Consider the following 21,443-nt stretch of genomic DNA (forward strand, 5'->3'; position numbering starts at 1 on the left):
ACCATATATCTTCCCTATTGAACAAATTCAATGGAATGAGCATTCGTAAACTAGTTAATCCCATTCTGCCATTTTATTCTTTATTCAGGGATAGAAATGTAAAAAATAAATAAAGAAGTAAATGAAATTAATGTTCTAACTATACAGTATTATGACAGTGTTTTTGTGTTTTTCAGCATGAACTTTCAATGATATTGTATCCTGTATTTGTACACATGTACTTGGAGCTTGTGTACAATCAGCATGAAGCTAAAGGTAAAGTATGCTTTCATATTTGTAAGTGATAGATATATTTATAATTCTTTAAATTCATTTTATTTTTTTATTTTTGTAGCCAAATATTTTATGGATAAGTTTGGACCAGAACAAGAAGAATATTATTTGGATGATGTTAAAAAATTGTCATGTTTGACCAAAAAAGATCACATGAAAGGAAATGAATTTATGGACAATTTTAGGTAATTTTAATATTATTTGATATAGCTTATCTCTTTTTTTCCCCCATTTCTTTGATCCCTCCCTCCCGATATATGCCAAGGAAATTTTCAAATGCTGTTACAGTTCATATAAATGCATTTGAGAAAATATCTGTAATTTATTATCTTTAAAAAGTTGTATAAATTTTATTTTGCAGGTCAGGTCAGTTTACGGTTAGATTGTCAAGAGATACATACAATTTCCTAAAACGACACTTGCAGGACAAGAAAAATAATGTTTTACAAAATATTATTCAAGAGCATCTTTATCTTGATGGTATATTATTTTAATATTTTTTTAATTTATGAAATTGACACAGTTCTTTAAATATAAATTTGTGGTTTTTATATACCATTAATGAAGTAATTTTTATGAATATTATTTTTATGAATATTATTTTTATGAACTATATTTAATCCTTTATATAAATATAGCTTTTCTGTTTCTGTAACAGAAATTTAGGAATACTTAGCTGTAAGTGATGTTCTGTATAATTTTTATTATAAAAAATATGTGTATTTCCGATATGTATATATGTAGTTATCAAATTTATACTATATTTCTTTTGGAAATATATTTTAATTATTTTATTCCTAAGTGTACTAGCAATTTGATTACAATAAATAAGTCTGTTTCATTAACTTCAGGAAAATAGCCTTTTAATTTAATAGTATTAAAAAATGAAGAATTTTTGTGTAATAATTAGCTGTCTCTTTGTAGTTTAATAGTATTGAAAAATGAATTTCTGGGTAATAATTAGCACAAGTAACAATATTCATTGTGCAGTTCACTTTTGCCCCAGCTCTGCCATTTTGGCAAATGAAAATACTCTATTTCCCATAGTTATCCTTCTATCATCATTGACACCATGTATGAGAAGCTTTCCAAGCCTTCATTGCCTTTGACTTAAATTGTAGAGCCAGTAGAATTTTTTAAACAGGAAATTTGAAAAATAAGCAATGCCCTTGCTGGGACTTGAACTCCAATCTCCTGATGCTAGACGGATGTACTTCCAGTTGCATCATGAAAACACATAGTAAGGAAGGAGATAATTCCTTGCATTCTCCCCTCTCCATTTAAATTGAGAGATGAGATTATCCAGTTGCCTAATTTAGGTGGTGACAAATCATCGTCCACCACATTTTAGTTCAGGTACGATTTGTTGTCATGAGAATTTCCAAAGCGAGAAATATGAAAAATGAAAATGCTGTCGTCAAGGGTTCGAACTCTGGACGTCCTGATGTTAGCCAGATACTTCCAGTTACACCACAAAGGCACATAATAAAGAAGGAGAAAATTCCATAGAAAATCTTCACCTTCAGTGCACTTTATTTTTCTATTTTAGTGCCATTTACTCCAAACTCAATCCTTTACTTGCTTAAATGCTTCCATCACTATGGTTTTTCAGTTTCTTTTAAACCTACCAATGAAATCAAATTTGCAGTTGAGGGAGGGGGAAATCAGACATCCAGTTGTAATGCATTCACAAAATTCCTTGTGAATTAAACTTATATTGGACGAACCAACTAAACTCCAGAATTCAGAATAAGGGATATGATATCATAAATAGCTATTAATAAAAGGCTTTGCTAAGTTCCTATTCTTTAAATAAAACCTGTTTATTTCAGTTTTTAGAACCCAAAATTATAACTCATGCTACTTTGCCCCTTAGTTTGGATTTCTTAGAAGCTTTTGCAATTTTCTTTCAGAACAGTTTCATTAAATATGCAACTTTGTTCCTATCAGAGGCATATAGATACATATTTTCTAAAACCCTCCTTTCTTCTTTTAACCAAGCACTTTAACTAACATGTCAAGTACTGCACTTTTACCATCTTCATCATTGTAACAACAGTGGTTTGATAATGTTGAATTAAGGTGTAATGAAATTGGTCTGCGATAAAAATTTTGCTAATTTGTGCTAATCATGAGATGTAACTTCAATTTTTATATTTCATTTGTTTGCTAGATTTTAATAAATGGAAGAGAAGGCTGCTAGTTCTATTGGGTCAGTCCATAAGTTCGTGTGCATTAAGAGTATGTGTGGAATTCACTATCACACATTTACTAAAACAATACAATTTTGAACCTGTTGAAACTTGTCATCGTTTGACTCATATTATTCAGTTCACCAACTTTCGTAAATATCAAATGCATTTTAGTACCCACAGAAGATGAATATAGATAGATAATCAGTACAAACATGCTGTGCTGCATTTTTTTATTTTCGTGTGGTGAATCTGCCAGGTTTCCAGCAATAAAAATTAATGGTGTACATGGTGGACACACTATTAGTGTAAGGACTGCCCAGAAATGGTTTTAAAAATTTAAACTTGAAAAAAGCAGCATTGATGATGAACCTTGTTCAGGACGTTTTGAACTGTTAGAATCAAATCAAACGATTAATTCGGAAGTTTATAGTGAACAACTTTGCCATCTAAACTCTGAATTGATCAAAAAATGCCCACAATTGGTGAATATCAATAAAGTGTTGTTTCATCATGATAATGCTAGACCGCATACGGCTCGAACAACGCTGCAAAAAATTAATGAATTTAATTGGGTGCTTTTGCCACATCCTGCTTACTCCCCAGACAAATTTTAATTATTACAAAATTTTTGCTGGGAAAAAATTAAATTCTAAACAGGATGTACACAATGAACTTTCAAGTTTTTTTGCATCAAAACCAGAGTCTTTCTACTGTAATGGCATAAAAAAGCTGCCTGTAAGATGGTGAGACATTGTAGATAATGGAGGAAAATATATAATTGATTAAAATGTTGTGTTTTTTTATATTATTTAAAAATTTACCAAAAAATTCACACAAATTTATGGATTGACCCAATAGTTTAAAAGTGGGAAAAATTTAGCTCTAAATTCTTCTGATTGTTGTTATTACTATTGTTAAGTTATGCTTTCTGAAAACAATCAAAAGCTGATCTCCATTTCCAAGAAGCAGCATTTTATGGCATTCCAAAATAAAAACTAAACTAAACTCAGTGGCGTAACAGCCCTAGTGGGCCTAGGCCTGCAGTGCCTGAAGCCTGCTTTCTTGACCGTGAGCCACAGGGTGCATGAGCATATGCTCTAAATGATGCTTATAAATCTTTGGGTCAATCAGTTTGCCTAAAGAGTGTCATAAAAACTTATAAGGAATTTTTGAACATCTGAATTGAAAAGTAGCTTTGAAACAATTTTCCCAGCCCATAAAAGTAATGATTTCCTTGTACAGATCATATCTTACTGGATCAAATAAATTTGGCAAGATGAGACTCCATATAACATATTTTGCAAAAGTATTTTGATGTCTGTATTGGGAACTTCAAATAAAACATGCTGTCCTATTTTGAAGCACATGTCCTCCGAAAATCTTCTGTTTATACAAAGTTTCCAGCATTGTTTTTTCTATATCTACAAAGAGACTTGTTGACTTCAATATGGATACTCTAGTTCAGCTTTTGGCTTATTTGACAGATGTTTTGAACAAACCTGTTTCATAAGTTACTGCAATCAGTGCTCGTATTATTATGACTATTTAATTGCTGCTTATATCACTTGTTTGATATCCTTTCTTCTAACTGTCAACAGATGAAATGTAAATGTGATCAAAACAGAATTTTTTATCCTTTTTGTAGAGAATAAAACCAACTCCCCGCCCACCCAGTCTCCATAGAAAATTGAAAATATTAATGTTTGTTGATAAAATAAAAAAAGCTATGAAATACAACTATAATGAAAAATTAAACACAAGAAACTAACACATAAAACACAAAAGGCATACCTGAAGGGAAAAACTAAACGCAATTGCGCAACAGCCCTAGTGGGCCAAGGCCAGCAGTGCCCAAAAATCTGCTTTCTTGACTGTGGGCCCCGGGGTGCCTAAGCATAGTGATCAGCTTGTCGCAGGACCCCCAGTGTTTAGTCCCCAAGCGAACTTGCTACGCATTTTATCGACCTAAGCGATGGAAATCAAGGGATGAAAGGCTGAGTCGACCTTGCTCAGCCTGGGGATTGAACCCTGGACCTGTGGTGCTGCTGCACAATGTGCTAGCCATTCCAAGATATACTATGTTAAATAATTAGGCATGCCACAATCTTTTACACAAAACAACAAAGGGATTAAGAAGATTTAAAACTTTATCAGTTACAACAGAAAAGCAAAGCAAAGGTTTTTAAATGATTGGTGTACTTTGATTTTTTAAAAAAAGATTTACAGGATATTAGGGGATATGCAGTGTGTTAGGGGAGTTCTTTCCTAGGTAAGTAGGATATTTAATTTTCTAAATGTTGAGTAATATAATGTTGTTAGTAGTATCATATTTACTTAACTCTATACTGAAATTTCATTATAGTTTATTTAATTTGGTTTAGTTACTTAGTAGGTTTTTTTTTTTTTTTTTTTTTTTTCCATTTAAGCCATAATGGTAGTATCTCTTATTTTAATTAAACTAGGAATACCTCGAATTTACAAAATTTTGTATGCAAGAAATTGAATAACCCACATTTCCCCCATGAATATTGTATTTATTTAAGGGGTGTTAGCAATGGTGAGTCATAAGGGTTAGTGCTTGTCAAATTTACGTCTAATTTTCAAGATAAAATTACAGAGTGCTCTAAATAAGAGCTAGGAAGTGCGACTGCTAAATGCATACATATCTGTGTAATTAATTGCTTAAATTCATACGAATTTTCTGGAAAACTGGTTCAAAAATCATGGAAGCACATTTTGTTCTGACTGAACAAGTGTTAGGAGGAAAATCTATAGAAATTCCCCAACATTATAATCATCGTCATCATTAATGATTAGCATTAGGATATTCAGTAAGGAGCATGAATAAAATATTTTTTTAATAAATTGCATGCTTTTTGTCACCAGTCAGCCGAAAATCAATTATAACAGTAAATATCTGAATGCAAAAATATTAGAAAGCTGTCCACGTGTTTGAACCACAATAGGCAGCATGAAGATTATAAATGGCTTCTTCAATGTGAAGGATTTATCTAGCTGTATGAAAGCATTTTGTTTCAAATGACAAATATAAGGACAATTTTAAATTATCTCCTAAATTTGGAATTTTAAAATATTCTACTGATAATTAATATCTTATATCAGCAATGCCCAAATTTTAACTTGACACAAGTCAATTTAGAATTTTGGCAAGCCACAATTGTATATTGCCCTTTTCTCACAATTGTATAAACATCTATAATGCATAAATTTATCTGGTAATATGTTAAAAAAAAGGAATTATGTACTTTTTATATTACTGTTTATTAAAAATACAGTAAGATACAAATTAAGTACAGGAAAAGTATATTTTAATGTGAAACCTGATTCTTACATCTTCTGTGAATTTACTGTATTCTGGTATGTACGATGTTATCAATAAATTCATGTAGTCATTTGAATGCTCATTTGTTATTCTGGATATGAACTTGGATTTTAACAAGTTCATTGTTAAAAAAACTATTCCTATGAGAAATTGATCCAAAACAGGAGTATGTTTTCTCCTCCCCAAATCCAAAAGACTGTTTGTGATATTCTTGTTCTTAATTGCAGATCAGTCCCCTGAAGACAGATTTTTCAGGGAACTTTGGTTGGTGTCACCTTTGAATGTGTAGCATAACTGAAACTCAACTTTTCCTTCCGCTTAAGGCTTTGCAATACTGAGAAGGAACCAGATGTGCAATGCAAGGGACGTAAAAAGGTCGCGAGCTAGGGTTGGGCATCCCTGCCCTACAGGCATTATTATATCTGATATTTCATGATTTTATTAATTGAGCATTTTGTATAGGATATACAGTATTTTTGTGAAACATAAAATTCTTTATTAGAATTTGATATTTAATAGGAAAAATTTTGGCTATTTGTTAAATTTTTATAACGTATAGCTGGGTGTAGAGAGATTTTGAGAAATATTTCTAATTCTTGTAGTATAGTGTTAAATTAGCAAACAGGGTGTTGTTCTGTTATCAGGACCAGATTCAGAAATGTATGAATGTGTGCATGTATGTATGTTATATGTGTATATGTATACACAAACATACATTCATGCTTACATGCGTGCATACATACATTTCTGGATCTGGTCCTGGTAACAGAACAGTACTGCAAAGATTAAAAATATAGTTTTTTGTAAAATGTATATTAAGGTAGTTATGCTATATTAGTGTTTATACTTAAGTATTTACTATAATTGATTTCTATGATAAAAATAAATTATATTCTCATAGTATTCTCTTTTTATTTTTTCCTTTTCTCTAATTTTAAATATGTATTTCTAATTTAATATTTGTGAATAAATATCCTGTTTTGAAAAGTTATCAATTATGATACATTATATATAATATTTTTTAGTTGGACTCCTGCCATAGGTAGTGTGTAAATTGTTCCGATTTGTAATATTGAAATAATAGCTGATTTTTATAAATTTCTGAAATTAATTTTTCTTGAGCCATGATGCAATTATTGGTAATAAACTGGAGTGTTATACTAGTGAAGTTTCACAGTATGTTGGGTTATTAATAATTATAATTTGTTTTAATGCTGTGTTATCAAATTTGTATGTTTGCTCTTCTACAGTATATGAGGGCATTTCAAGAACTAAGCAACAAATAGATAGTACTGCTGGTGCATTGGTTGGGGAAGCTGCAAGACAAGGTTAGTCATACTTTTTTTTTTTTTTTTTTTTTGTGTGTGTGTAATATTTATTGATTAATTGTTTAATTTGTGGAATTTTCTAATTGTTTTCCTCTTCATCTACTTTGTATCAATACATTTTTAAATAAACTTTTTAGCAAATAAAGGAAAAGTTTATTATGGGCTACTGAAAGAACCTGAAATACAGATCCCTGTTGATGAAGAAGATGAACCACAAGAAGGAGATGACAAACCTAAAGTAATTTTATTTAACTTATCTATAAACTGTGCCCAAATGAAAATGGATCTGTAATAAATTATATGAGTTTGAATACATGTGTACTTACCAATTGAAAGAATAGTACGTGAGTAATATTATATCATAAATATATTAATCTTGTCAGTTTAATAAATATACAAGAGTGCACAAGATAAATGTACTGGTATGCAAATCAATACCCATTGTTGTGCAACAGTCATCAACTAATAACACATAATCCTATTGTTGATCACCTCATTGTCTGTGAATTAGCATCCCTGTAATGTTTTTTTTAGTGGTAATAAAGGGATAACAGGCCAAGGCTATAGGGGAAAGAGGGAGAACTTCCCATCTGAAGTGCTGCAGATCTTTGTTAACTATTATCACATGAGGATAAACATTTTCATGCAAAAAAATAACTCCTTTTAACATGCCATATCTGTGATTCTTGATAGGTTTTGCGTTCCTTAGGCTATCATATTATCTATATACATTAACTGTACCTTTCATTTCCTACTAGTTTAACAGCAAGGAGCCATTCGTATCAAAGAAGCTTACGTCACTTCTCTTTCCCTCTGTCATGCACAGCCACTGACCATTTTAAATGAGATTTCTCCTGACACATTCAACTATCTATCTTGTAAATCTGAAAGTTCTAAAAACTCCATGGAATGATGCTTCTTGAACCATAGTCACATTTTCATTTGGCCATCCCTTATAGAACTGAAGTATTAAGGGATTTGAATATATGCTTAAGAGATATTGGTATGGTATAACTCAGAAGTTTGGCTTTAAATTCCATTACTACTGCATTATCAACCAAGAAAGAAAAAAAAAAAAAAAATTCTTATGTGCAGACTTTAATATAGCATCAGTGGCGACTTAAATTATACACTAAAAATGCATTCTGAAATAACTGTTAGCTAAAGAGGGGGAAATTTTTTATCTTTTTTTGTTGTAAAGTAGAAAACTGTATCATTAGAATGTATTAAGTGACTTGATTTTTAAAATCATTATTGAAATTCTGCATCTACCGAAGGTGATGTTACAGGAGCAAGTGCTATAACCATAAGCATTAAACCATGTGATCAGTAGAAATTCATGACTTCACCGAAGTGGCATGCCTCTTCTCACCACTTCAATGTTATGGTGCCTACAACATAAACTTTATGGTACTTCAATGTCTCAGTTCCTGAGTTGGATGTGAGTTCCCTGAATTAGCTGACCAGCACTTCTGGATCATCTTAGTATTAAAAACTGTATGGATATTATCCAGGTGTGGGTGTGGTGTCAACATGGTCATCATTGAGGGTTCCTGAGAAAGTTCAAGCTTGAGACTTCAAGAAACATTTCTTCGTATGCTAAGGACTGCTTTATTTTGTTATGGACTGTCTAAAGTTTAAGATAATCACATTTTATTTTTTAATTTATGCTACAGAATGAAACCTGCTGTGCTACAATTTGTAGTTTGAGCAAAATATTTGAACTATGTAAGCATTAACTTATTATTTTGAAATTAATTTTGAATATGCAGCAGTGCTGTATCTGTGAAAAGCAGAATCCCTCATTTTTTTCCTATCCATAATACAGATTTTCTGCTGGATTAAATCTTGTGAAAATCTTGGAAATTCTCTTTTATTTATAGCAGAAAAAGTGAATGTTTTGAGATTAGATGGGGAGAAGTGGAGTTCCTTAATATCTAATTATTGCTTTACTTTAACTGCAGTTATATTTAAATTAGATTAAAAAAAATCTCTGTTATTTCTAAACATAATTTATGCTAGTATGAGAATTTTTTCCCTTTAAAATAGCATTTTGTATGAAATTGTTGAAAGTTTTATATAAATATATAATTTGCATTTTTATCTAGAAAAAGAAACCAAAGAAAGATCCTCTGTTATCAAAAAAATCTCGTAATGATCCTAATGCACCACCAGGGAACAGAGTTCCTCTCCCAGAGTTGTAAGTATTGAGTAAAAAAGTTTTTTTCTTGACTATGATGTAAATGTTTGTTTCTATACTTTTAAGTATGTTTTTCTAGTATTAAAATTCTTTATTTTTTCATGCATTATAATTAAAAAATTTTGTTTTTAATATTTGATTTTTCAGAACTTTATTCTTGTAATCATCTCTCTTTGTATCCGTGGGAGAAAAAATTAGTAAAAAATAAGTAAATGGTTTATGTATATATCAATTGCAGCACATGTTATATATCAGTTTTGGCACTGGTATGTTATATATGTATCTTAAAACCAAATCTATCTATAAGTTGTTTAGATATTCGGTATTTTTGTTTTTTCTTCTGGAAAAGTTTTTATTATTGATTTAGATATTTTATGCATATATGTTTCTTTTTATATAAATTGTGATTTAGCTACGCTTAGAGAAATGTTTTCTCTTTAAGATCTGAAGTGTAGTTGAGCATGAGTAATATTGACATAAAATAAAATAATGTATGGCTCTAGTGTAGAAAAAGATGCTGTTTGATTTGGCACCAAATGCTGATGCTGTTGTTGGTAACCCAGAATCGACTCTGTTTCTCCAATGTTATGGCAGCCATTTTTATGTTATGTGCCAGTGTTTTTCTTAAGTTTACTAAGATTGGAAATTCTTAGTTTAGTGATTGAGGGCTACATGACTTGTAGTACATGTATCATCCATTACAAATCATGCATCTGGTCGTATTTTGAATTATAAGAATTTTAGTTGTCATTTACTGAAATTTTCATTATTTGACTGGTTCTAATTAATCATTTTTCTGTCATTTCAACAAAGAAGTATGTTAAGATAAATACTTGTTTTCTTCAAGATTTAGAGCAAAAAGATAAGAAAGTTAAAACTGCTTGATGTTTGAATGAAGGTTTAATTAGTTCTCCCTATGAATGTCAAGTTTGTATGAAAGATATGCATCTGGTCGAACTTAAGGATCAGTTGGATGGCTATGAGTGGGTTTGTTGTGATAAAGGTGTTCAAAACTGGCCCTCATACAAAGACCATTGAGGGCATGTGGAGCCACATTAAGCATGACTTTTACAAACGATGTTTTCAGCAGTTGTCATTTTATGACATTTTGTATTCATACTTTGCAAAGTTTATATGGCATCGCTAATACCGGGATCAGGACTACATAATTTGCATTATGTGTGTGCAGTAGTCATCCTATGCAGATGATGAGATGTAGCCAAGAACACACGAGATGAGTATTTTTGTAACATACAACTTCGGTGTTATTTTGGGTGACAGCCAGCTTGGAAACATTGCTTTTTGGCACCATTCCTGGCATCATAAAAATTGCCAAAAATATTAAGGGGCGTACCATTATTCAGGGTTCGTACAGTCCTTAAGAGTCCTTAAATTTTTTGGAATCGATTTTTGTTCCATAAAAGTCCTTAATTTTGGCCAAAATTAGCAGAAGGTCCTTAATTTTAATCATATGAAATTTCTGTCTGTTTTTATGACTGCAATTTTGGAGGAATATTTTGGCGATTCTCTGACATATATGGTTATCTTTTGATTGGGTTCATGGGTTATAATTTGTTTCTATTTCTAACATAAATGATGGGATACTCGAGTTTCCAAGCAAGAAGTGAAACATAAGCATTTCAAAATTAATTTTTTCTAATAAAGAGCTCTTAAACAAGTTTTTGCTTTTGGGATGTGAATTCTTTTATTAAACGGTTCTAAATTTGGCATCTTGTCAACATTTTGGCGATTTTAAGATCAGATTCTATGGAACATTTTTAATTCCGAGGTCTGAAAATTTTCCAACGAATTTTTTAAAACATCATAACATTGATAAATTTCATTAAAATAATGGTAACATATTGAAATTAGCTATGTAATTAACCTTTTGATGCCGGGGCTTTGGTAGCAGTAAAAGCTACCAAAAAACGGGGAATCTGGAACCGAATGCTTTCCCTCTTTAAGAAATCACCTCCTATTTGCAACAAAGATTCCTGTGTGTAGTTTAATGGATTCTCAGAGGGGTGCATCTATGTCGCAAAAGGAAGACCTTTGAAAGAGATAAGTGGTTAAAATCCCAGGGACGTCAAATTTGACATTTCACCCCGCTTTTTAGCCTGGAAAATGGGGGAAAAAGACATGGCCACTAAAGTGGACAACCCCGTCTTTTCAAAGAGAGGACTCTATGGCCACTATAATGGTCATCCCGTCTTCAAAAGGTTAAATAAAAATGTCTTCTTTTTAATTTTCTTCATAGTAAGCATTTTTCTCATGTAATTGTCTCAGAATATTCAAAATTCTCAGAAAATGCATCAGTTTTCTCTATAAAATTAATTTTACACTTTTTTCCACCTTTTTTTTTTTTCCAAAATATTTCTGGCTTTTTGCTGTTACAGAATTTGTAGAGATAATTTTTCTTTAGTATTTTAGACATTGCAGATTGGAAAGTTTAGAAGGATTTGAAGGCAAGATTTTATAGACCCACGATTTTAGAAGATTCGAGAAACATGTGACAAAATGAAGAATATCTCCATGGATGTATTTTATAGAAAGTTTGCGATGAATTTCTTACTTTTTGGAGAACGTCTGGAAGAACATTGAAAACATAATATTTGAATGTTTTACTCCTGATACTAGAATCTTTTTCTTAACATGTTTATCTTCCCTTTTTTTTTCTCTACTTATCACTAGACACAAGCGTGGAAAATATCAAAAATGCTTCTAATTTTATCATTTGGGCAGGCATTATAAAAAGGGAATTTTTTATTAATAAAGAAATTGAAAACTTAAATTTAAAAGATTCATCTAATATGTCTTAATACATCATAACACAGAGCAGGCACTAGGCATTTTCCTACCTGATGCAATCTCTGTGAATCCTAAATTCTGCTGCCTAGTGCATTTTTAAATTCTGCTTCCAATGCCTGCTCTAAATTCTAAAAGTTTTGCCATTTCTAGATTTTGTTCTTCTGTGTGTCATTAAATTCTAAAAATTCTGCCACTTCTCTGTAACTGGCCTTTACTATATATATTTCATATTTCTTCTGAATATTCATATTACTAAAGAAATAAAATTAGCCACTTTTTCTATATATTCTAAGTGCATTTAGTGTTTTTTTTTAAATAACAGAAATTCTTAATTAAATTCTAAAATGGAAAGGAAATGTGTTGAAAAAAGAAACTGAATACATAAAGAAAATTATTATTCAAAGATATGTACAGTTATTATTATGTAAATTACCCAATTCTTATTGATTTCAGCCTTTACTATAATTTCCTATTTCTATTTCCTCATATGATAGAGTTACTGAGCCAGATTAAATAAAAATTAAATTGTATAATCTTTGATCACTAGGCCACATTATTAGTTTGAATATGGCTGCTCTTGTTTAATTACATCACCGTGAGCTGTAATTGATTTTGTTAGCATCAGAACATGCCTTTATGTTCTAAGGTTTTTTTTTTTTTTTTAATAAAAGGCTTATTTAAACCTTTTTCTGATGTAGTTACTTTCAGACATAGGAATAATTTGCGTCACATCTGTCTGGGGTTTGGGATTATTTGACTTTTACCAGATCAAGTAAACCCTCATAGGTACATTGTGGAGAGGTTGATAAGTTAGAAGATAAAGCACATAGAAACTAGTGAGAGCACTGGTTTGCATATTGAGACAAATCTCTGATTGTTAGAAAAGATGCCTAAAGAGAATGAAATCGATATAAACTAGCCAAAATGTTTGGGAAGGCTTTTAATTAAAATGATGGATAAATATTTTGTTGAGTGTTATTGTTACAAAACATAAATATTTTTTAACTTTTAATGTGTAATTATCCTAATATCGTTTAAGAATCAATGTCATAAATTACATGTATTTTAAACTGTAAAATTCTATTAGATTGTGTTTTAATAGGGCTTTTTTAACAAATATTGTTAAAAAATAAAATTTAATAGAGGCCATGTAAATCCCTAATGACTAAGTTTATCTAATTACCTAATTTAACAATTTATAATTAACTGCTTACCCTTAAAAAATATCTCTACATATTAAAGAGAGCTATTGCCTTTCATTAATACTCACTGTGGTCACAAGATATAACACAAAAATTTAAAAATTCAAGTAAAATTTATTCTTTGCATCTAGTGAGATTTAAAATAATGCAAAACAACTTATCACCTCTGGCACTTTAATGGTTTGTAAGGATCTTAAACTATATTAACTGGGTTACAACCTTTGGAACTCTACACAAAGCTATGACACTAACTGCATTAAACAGAGCCTGATTAAATTTCAACACTTGCAAACCGTGCCTACATCAGGACTTTCAGATTTGTTCGAATTAGCATGTATCTCTGTGGACAATCGACAGCCGTGACAACATTCAGTCTTTTGTTATGAATCATGCTGATTATGATCTTACTTCTCATTTTAACCTATGCCGCTTGACAATAAATTCTAATACCTGCTATTTACACAAGCATGGAACCTCTAAACCTCTAGACTGACCAAGTATGTTACAAAATGAGACATAAAGAAATCAACATAAAGCTAACTATTAGTAAAACATAAATGTCACTTACCTTCTTACAAATATGTCCAACTATTATAAGTGTAAAATATTTAATGCTACTTGATAAATTGCAGAAAGTTTATTTTATTCTCAAACTTATTAATAATTATGTTAATTAATTCATGTTTAGTAATAATGCATACTACTTAGGGATCTATTTTCTTTTTAGGTTGGCATTACAAATGTGAAATTCAGGCATAGAATAATACTTTTAATTGAATTTATTCAGTTCCCATTTGCTCATAGGTCCTTAATTTTTTTCATCATTGGTCCTTAAAAGTACTTAATTTCCGTGTGCAGAAATGTGTACGAACTCCGTTATTGTAAACTTTTACATAAAATGTTAATAATTATCATTAATGTTAATAATTATTATATTAAGTAATAGTAACAGTTGAGTATTGGTAATAATTAAAATAATATTGGTCATCATAACTACTACAATTGAAAAGTTAGTAATTGAAGAACTCTAGCACTTAACATATATACTAAATTACTATACAATTTTTAGTGTGATTTAACCCCTTCACGCCGACTGTCACGTATACGTGCCAGCAACGAACGCACTTACCTACCGGCCGACACGCAGGCGTGCCAGAGGATTGTTCCATTCTCTACCGACTGTCACGTATTTGTGCCAGTACTTTGGAGCGTTTTTCAAACTATAATTTCTGCCACAAGATGGCACTGTATGTCCATATGGTTTCAGATACATGTGCATTAGACCTTCTACTTGAAATGAGAGAAGCATGACTCACATACACGTGTTTTTGATTATATAAACAAACGGGGAACTAAATGTTTCCGAATGGCGTGATTTATGACGTCTCTTTAAATTGCACTTTATTCGCACGTGGTAGTTGTTTATTGTAAGTAGAAGTTTTATATGCGCTAAAGCGTTGAGTATTTCCGTTTACAGTTCAGTTTTTAGAAAATAATTAGATCTTGTTAGACGTGAATTCTTTCTGTTTTTACCGTTTCAATGTCGAAGCGTCGAAAATGTTTAACAGAGCATGAAATAGCAGAAATGATGCAAAATATTTCAGATATTGATTCTGAAATTCTGATATTCTGATATTGATTCTGAAAGATTAACTGAAAGACATTTTCCAAAACTTTGTTCAGAAGAGACTGATAAGAAAATGAGACGACGATGCTTCGTTTGTTCACATTCCCGGAAAAATCCTCCAAAACGGCAAATGAGTTATTACGAGTTCAAGGAATGTAACGTAGGACTGTGTGTAGATCCCTGTTTTAAAATTTTTAATACAAAAAGAGAATTTTAAGTAATATATTTAGTTTTCAGATTATAATGTTAAAAGTCATAAAATGGTGAGTAATTAAAATAAAATGTATAAAATATGCATTTAAACAAGAAATAAGGTAATTAAAGTATATATATAAAAATATCTATAAAGCATAAGCCGTTTAAATACTCTATAGAGCATTATTAAACAATGCATTGATACTTCAAAAATTTCATGGATTTAGGCTTCATGGATTAGGAAATTTCATGGATTTCATGGATTAGCAAAAAAGTCCCCGGCCCTGGAGAGACGCTCGCGGAAGACACTGCCGGCCTCAGCGATAAGCGCGCGTTTTCGCTACCCGGCTCGAAAGGGTTAAGTGTTTTAAATAAGATAACTTTGCTATTTTGCATATTTAAGCTATTTTTCATTTATAGTTATTTACACACACAATTTATAAAAGCTTTTATTGCTTTTAGTAAATTTTTTCATAAATAATAAAATATGTAGTTGTTAAATGGTTTAGCTTCTCCTTAATTAATAGAGATCTATTCATTGGGGGAGTATATTGTTCACTTTTTATTAAATCTCACACATTGTTACTTGTAGGGATATTCTTTCAATTGATGCTGATGGACAATGGAGGGACAATATAATTTTAAATAAGCTTAGAATTAGAAAACATTTCTTCTTTTTCAATGTTTCTTATTTCATAAGGTGTTCCTAAACATAAGATATTTGTAACTTTATTCCTTTTGCTTCTATAGTTCTCAAAATTTTCCATTCTTTATCAAACTGAACATGGACATTTTGGTCAGTAACTTCTATAAAATTTTACTATTTATACAAGAGAAATGAGTTTACATATGTAACCTACTTGCTTACTTAAGTATGGAGGGCCATCTATGGCCTAAAGCAAGTGACATTCTACCATAAAACTATGTTCATGTAAATTTTATCATAGTTAAACTTTTTAAATATGGGATCTTTTGAATGTGTTTACTTAAAAATTTGTGTTTATTTTGATAGTGTTTTATAGTAGAAAAAATCTGGTGATTTTATTCTGGGTTCTTTTTTTATCATGAGATATTATATTACCATATCTATATATGTTGCAAAGTGCATATATATTTCTTTTGTGTTATTCTTTAATGTAATCCTTGTAAGCTGATCTAAAATACTGGTAATATAGTTTTTAACTCATTTTCTACAATTTTATCAAGTTACATGTATGCAGTATTTGATGCTATTTTGATATATTTTCCAGTCGTTAATTCAGATAAGATTTCCAGGTTAGTGTGTTGAAATTATGCTTAAAAAAATTGCAGAATGAAAGGCGGATATTTTAAAACAAAAAGTGGGAAGATACATGCTTCATTTTCAGATATTATTATTACAGTATTGGAATTTTAATGACATCACAATAGTAGTAATGTATTTGGCACATTTGTGAAAAAATTCACAAATTAGCAACTCAAACAATTCCAAATTAAAGCCATTTTAAAGGGGAATAAAATAATGGTTAACAATCAAAGTGACACACAAATGAAGAAATGCCAAATAAATTCAAAATACCCCCACCCCTGGGGAAAAAAGTAGATTTATCATTTATTTGATCGGACAGTAAAGAATAACGCCAGAGTTGATGATAAGGCTTCAGTTTAATGTGTAATCTGACTGTAAACCCAAAATCTGAGGAAAGAAAGGGAAGGGGAATGCAGGATTTATGCAAAATAATTATAGCCATTTTACGGCTCTTCCAAACAGTTATTTCTACAGAATATCTTAATTCATAAAATACAGTAGCCAATGAGACAAAAGTTACTGAAAGAAGTTGTAGTGTGATATACACTATGGAAAAATGCTTTTTAAGTTGTTGATAATGTATCGCCAAGAAATGTGATGAAATCTTTTTTGTTGTTTCAAATAAATTTGTAAACTGTAGAAGTTTATAATCCTGTATTAAATTAATTTGACACATTACTCTTTGGTTTTATTTCTTTATTTTTATAGGAGAGATGCTGACAAATTAGACAAAGTTAATGCCATGCGAGAAGCCCTTAAAAGAGTTCGCCTTGGACCTAACAGTTTACCATCAATATGCTTTTATACATTTTTAAATTCTCATCAGGGGTAAATATTTGTGCTTTTCTCTTTTATAGAAATTGTTTAAATAATATTTGTTTTTCAGCATTAAATCATAATTTTATTTCATATGCTTTCTTTTTGAAGTGTAACTTGTGCTGAAATTTGTGAGGATTCTAGTCTTCTAAGTGCCGGTGCTTCCGATTCTGTAGTAAGGATCTGGAGCCTAAATACAAATAAACTTAAAGCTATGAAACCAGCTTCAGAGCTTGAACAAGTTGATAAAGAAGCTGGTAAGGCCTTTTTTTTTTTTTTTTTTTTTTGTTTCATTATTTTTAATTATTGCACATTATTTTAATCATTGCATTCAAGAAAGTTTTGAAGATTGATTCTGAAGTTTTCTTTTAATTTAATGTTTATAAAACTAATAGATTATGAAGAATGTATTTAACTGTCTGTCTATATATGTGCATGCCAAATACATCCTTTTCAGAGGCTTACATAAATCTTTTGTTTCTATGATATGCAGAATTCCAAACCTCAGTGTGAATATTTAATCTTAGCTTGAATTGTTTAATTTCTGTAAGTAATGGAAATGAGATTTATAGAATTTGTAAAATGATAATGCTAAAAAAAGGCCTTGATGAATATAACACCTATAGCATTTCAAATGCTGTTCAAAAATTTTAATATTTGTAAATATTGTGTTTTGATATAAATTACGTGCATTGAAATCAATATTTAAAGATTTTTGGAGCTGTAAAAATAGCTGTTCAAATATTGTTTTAGCTTTTTGAATAAATAAGCATGTAAAACAATAAATCGTATTATATTTTTTCCAAAGTGTTATTCTGTTTAATAGTGAATTGTTAAACTGTGATTTATTTGCTGAGTCTAATGTTATCAAATTTATTTATTCTTCAGATATTCTGATGGGCTAAATTTGGCATACATTACTAGTTTGTTATTTAGCCATTAGAATTATGAAAGTAATCATTTTGAAACTAAAAGGATTCTGTTTTAAAATCTATTTCTGGTTTAGTAGTAATGCAAATATTTCAAATTATGTAAAACTTTCTGAGTATATTCAATAATTTCAAATTATAATTATTCAAATATTTCTGAATTTTTATAATATAATTATAGAAAAATTTATGAAATTTCTTTTTATTGTATGATACTGCTTCTTAAATCTGTATGTGTCTCTTTGTTATGTAGATGATGTATTGTATAGGATGATGGATGAAAGGAATGCAATCGATATGAGAACTCTTATAGGACACAGCGGTCCTGTATATTCTACAAGTTTCAGTCCAGACAAAAATTTACTGCTGTCATGTTCGGAAGACTCTACTGGTTATTATCATTTTTTTTTTTTATTTAAGGAGCTTCTTGCAGTTAAGATATTTGCTTATTTCTGTTGCATAAACTGTAGGCTAAAATTCTGTTTTATTCTCTGTATTGAATAAACAAATGCATATTATATATTTATTCAAATATAAAATTTTCCTCACATTATAAGAAAGAAAATATTAGTTTCTTCCTATCCCTTTAGAATTTCATTGAAATAATGAATAACACTGTTAACTGTTGCCCAAGGGCACTGTTAGTGATATTATTTGTTTTCTTCCAAATTAGTTACCAGTGTAGTAGATGCTGGCCTAAACTGCAAAAGAATGCAAAGTTGCTTTAAAGTTTTCACTTTAATTTGTGTTCTTTTTTGCTGACTGTAAGGCAAATAAATGTAACTTCTTTCTTTTTACAGTTAATCCAGTCTAGCGTGTTTCTAAGGTCCAATTTTTTTTTTTTTTTTTTTTTCATTGGGCAGTTTCATTACTGCTTTATGCAAAGCACATTTATTCTTTGGCAAATTAATTATTGTGATTTATTTTTTCTTCCACTCGTGTGGAGCTTCCACCAACACCAAACAGCCTTGCTGCAGCATGATTTCCATTTTCTTTCACAAATTGAATAACTTGGCATTTAAAACCAGCAATCTGTTAGTTTCGTTTGGCAGGAGTCATACTTACTAGCAAAATGAACACTAGATTAACTGTATTGCAACTGAAACTAATGCAATTCTTCGAAACCCTAGAATAACATTATGTGTTAGTTTCGTTTGGCAGGAGTCATACTTACTAGCAAAATGAACACTAGATTAACCATATTGCAACTGAAACTAATGCAATTCTTCGAAACCCTAGAATAACATTCTTGTGCATATTTGCATTGAATACAACCCTCCTTGTTGCCAGAATTATTTACTACCTCAAGTATTTCCTCCACACACATATTATTCCTCTTATCATTTGTCAGTTCAGTATATCATTGGGGGAAATCTTTGAATGGCTGAACAAAAAATAAAAGCATTGCACATGTATCTTTTGGGTTTCTTCATAAAGAAAAGGGTGCACACTATATGCTGAATATATACCTAAAAATTAAAAAATATAGTTTGAAATTATAGGTGTGTATTATATGTCAGAATATACAGTTACTGCAAATGCATCAAAAAATGTAAAAATTTGGTAATAAACAGATACATCCCTTGGACCAGCTTAGCCATATATATCAAGAATTAAAATATGTACCTGTGATATTGTATTGTCATAATCGAACAATCTGCATCATGATTCAGTCTCTTTGAGTATATCTATAACATCATCGACATCTAAATACCATACTCATATCATATATATGTATGTATAGTTTTGTAACTTCCATAGATGTAATACATAGTACTTCTTGTGCATGCGAAAGAATCATGCATTAGTAGGAATATATGCAAAAGCATGTTAATATTTATAATGCGTCTTCATTTATAATCAGTTCAGTCCTAAACCTTTGTAGGTAAAATATATATATATGGAAATTGAATTAGATTGCCTCAAAGATTGTGAGAGCTATCTACATAAAGGGAGGATTGTCTTGGAGGACTATTTAAGGAAAACCCTCACATATTTATGTTACTCATGGGGAAAAAACAGAAAATTTCCATGCAGCCTAGCTATTCATTCAGATTTGAACTGTCAATTGTTCTGTATTCTGTGACTTTTTACTCGGCCATTAGTGCTTTTTATAGCGAACGTTCTGCAACATCTCATAAAAGTATGTATTCTGATCATATCATCTTATTTTCGAAATTTCTATTCCAAATTTAATAAATTGTACATAATTCTAAAGCTAATTTTATGTAGAATTGAAACCTTTTGTCATTTTAAAATAGCTGTATTATTTGAAAAGTTGTGAACAAAATAAGAATTTCTCATAAGAAGTATAATTAGCCATATATATGTGTAAGAAAAATAAAGAATATGTGAAAGATTAAATTAGCAGCGTAAATTAATTTCCCTTCTCTATTCTAAAAATAGCAACATCTATTTGCACTGCGTCATTTCGAGAAAAATCCATGTCCTATGACTCTTATGTAATTCTGGTGATGTAAATTGAACTAAAACTCAAGCAGCCAATAATAATTTTACAGCAATATTAACTATCCAATCAAAAAGCTTTGAGAACCAAAACTAACTCAGTTCGACTTAAGATTTCATCCTGAACATTACGCACTTTCTTTCTACGCTTTGCCTTAGCTGGACTGCAGTCTGTCTGCTGCTTCTTTTTTGCTGCAAATATATAAAAAATGTAAACCTTTTTTAACAAGCACATTTAATGTGCTGACTTGTGTGTAGCCGCAACATGTTACTGAAAATAGAACTGAAGATTTAATCTGCCTTTGCCTCCAATTTCCTAGACATGATGGATCAACACTTCGACGTCATCAAAATTCCTGCTCCTGAATATATTACATATATATAAAAATTTAAAAGCATCTAAATAAAGAATCTGTTAAATGGTATTGTTGAGATATTTGTAATCGCATTCTTATTGGTTAATAGAAGTATAGCTTTCTGTCACGTCAGATACATTCATTAGCTTTCAGCCAGGTCCGAGTTATTCTGAAACTTAATCCCATTTTATTTTATTTTTGATTGGTTATTTATTGTGTCTTGTTTATGATTTGTTAAACCATGATCTGTTTTAAAGTTATATATATGACCTCTGTAACCGCTTATTTCTCTACGAGGAAGAAGTTAAGCAAGAAATAGTTAATATAAAATCCCGGCATAATTCTAACTTCATTAAATTCACTTCTCCAAACAAAGTTCAAAGCATTATTAAAAACTTCAATAAACAGAAGGCAAGA

General features: G+C 30.4%; 1 protein-coding gene across 1 annotated transcript in view; it reads left to right on the forward strand.

Annotated features, from left to right (window-relative positions):
• Positions 1–21,443, forward strand: part of Taf5 (TATA-box binding protein associated factor 5) — a 72,615-nt gene that overhangs the window by 28,013 nt on the left and 23,159 nt on the right. The window contains exons 5-13 of the mRNA XM_085823362.1: positions 177–255; positions 335–458; positions 635–753; positions 7,062–7,139; positions 7,277–7,377; positions 9,248–9,339; positions 17,168–17,287; positions 17,387–17,532; positions 18,458–18,595. Coding sequence (XP_085679488.1) covers positions 177–255; positions 335–458; positions 635–753; positions 7,062–7,139; positions 7,277–7,377; positions 9,248–9,339; positions 17,168–17,287; positions 17,387–17,532; positions 18,458–18,595 — 997 coding nt within the window. The remainder of the gene's footprint in view (positions 1–176; positions 256–334; positions 459–634; positions 754–7,061; positions 7,140–7,276; positions 7,378–9,247; positions 9,340–17,167; positions 17,288–17,386; positions 17,533–18,457; positions 18,596–21,443) is intronic.

This window comes from Stegodyphus dumicola, chromosome 9 (genome assembly GCF_044657685.1).
Source record: "Stegodyphus dumicola isolate Sdum_Otavi_A_Nest chromosome 9, ASM4465768v1".
Classification (NCBI taxonomy): Eukaryota; Metazoa; Arthropoda; class Arachnida; order Araneae; family Eresidae; genus Stegodyphus; species Stegodyphus dumicola.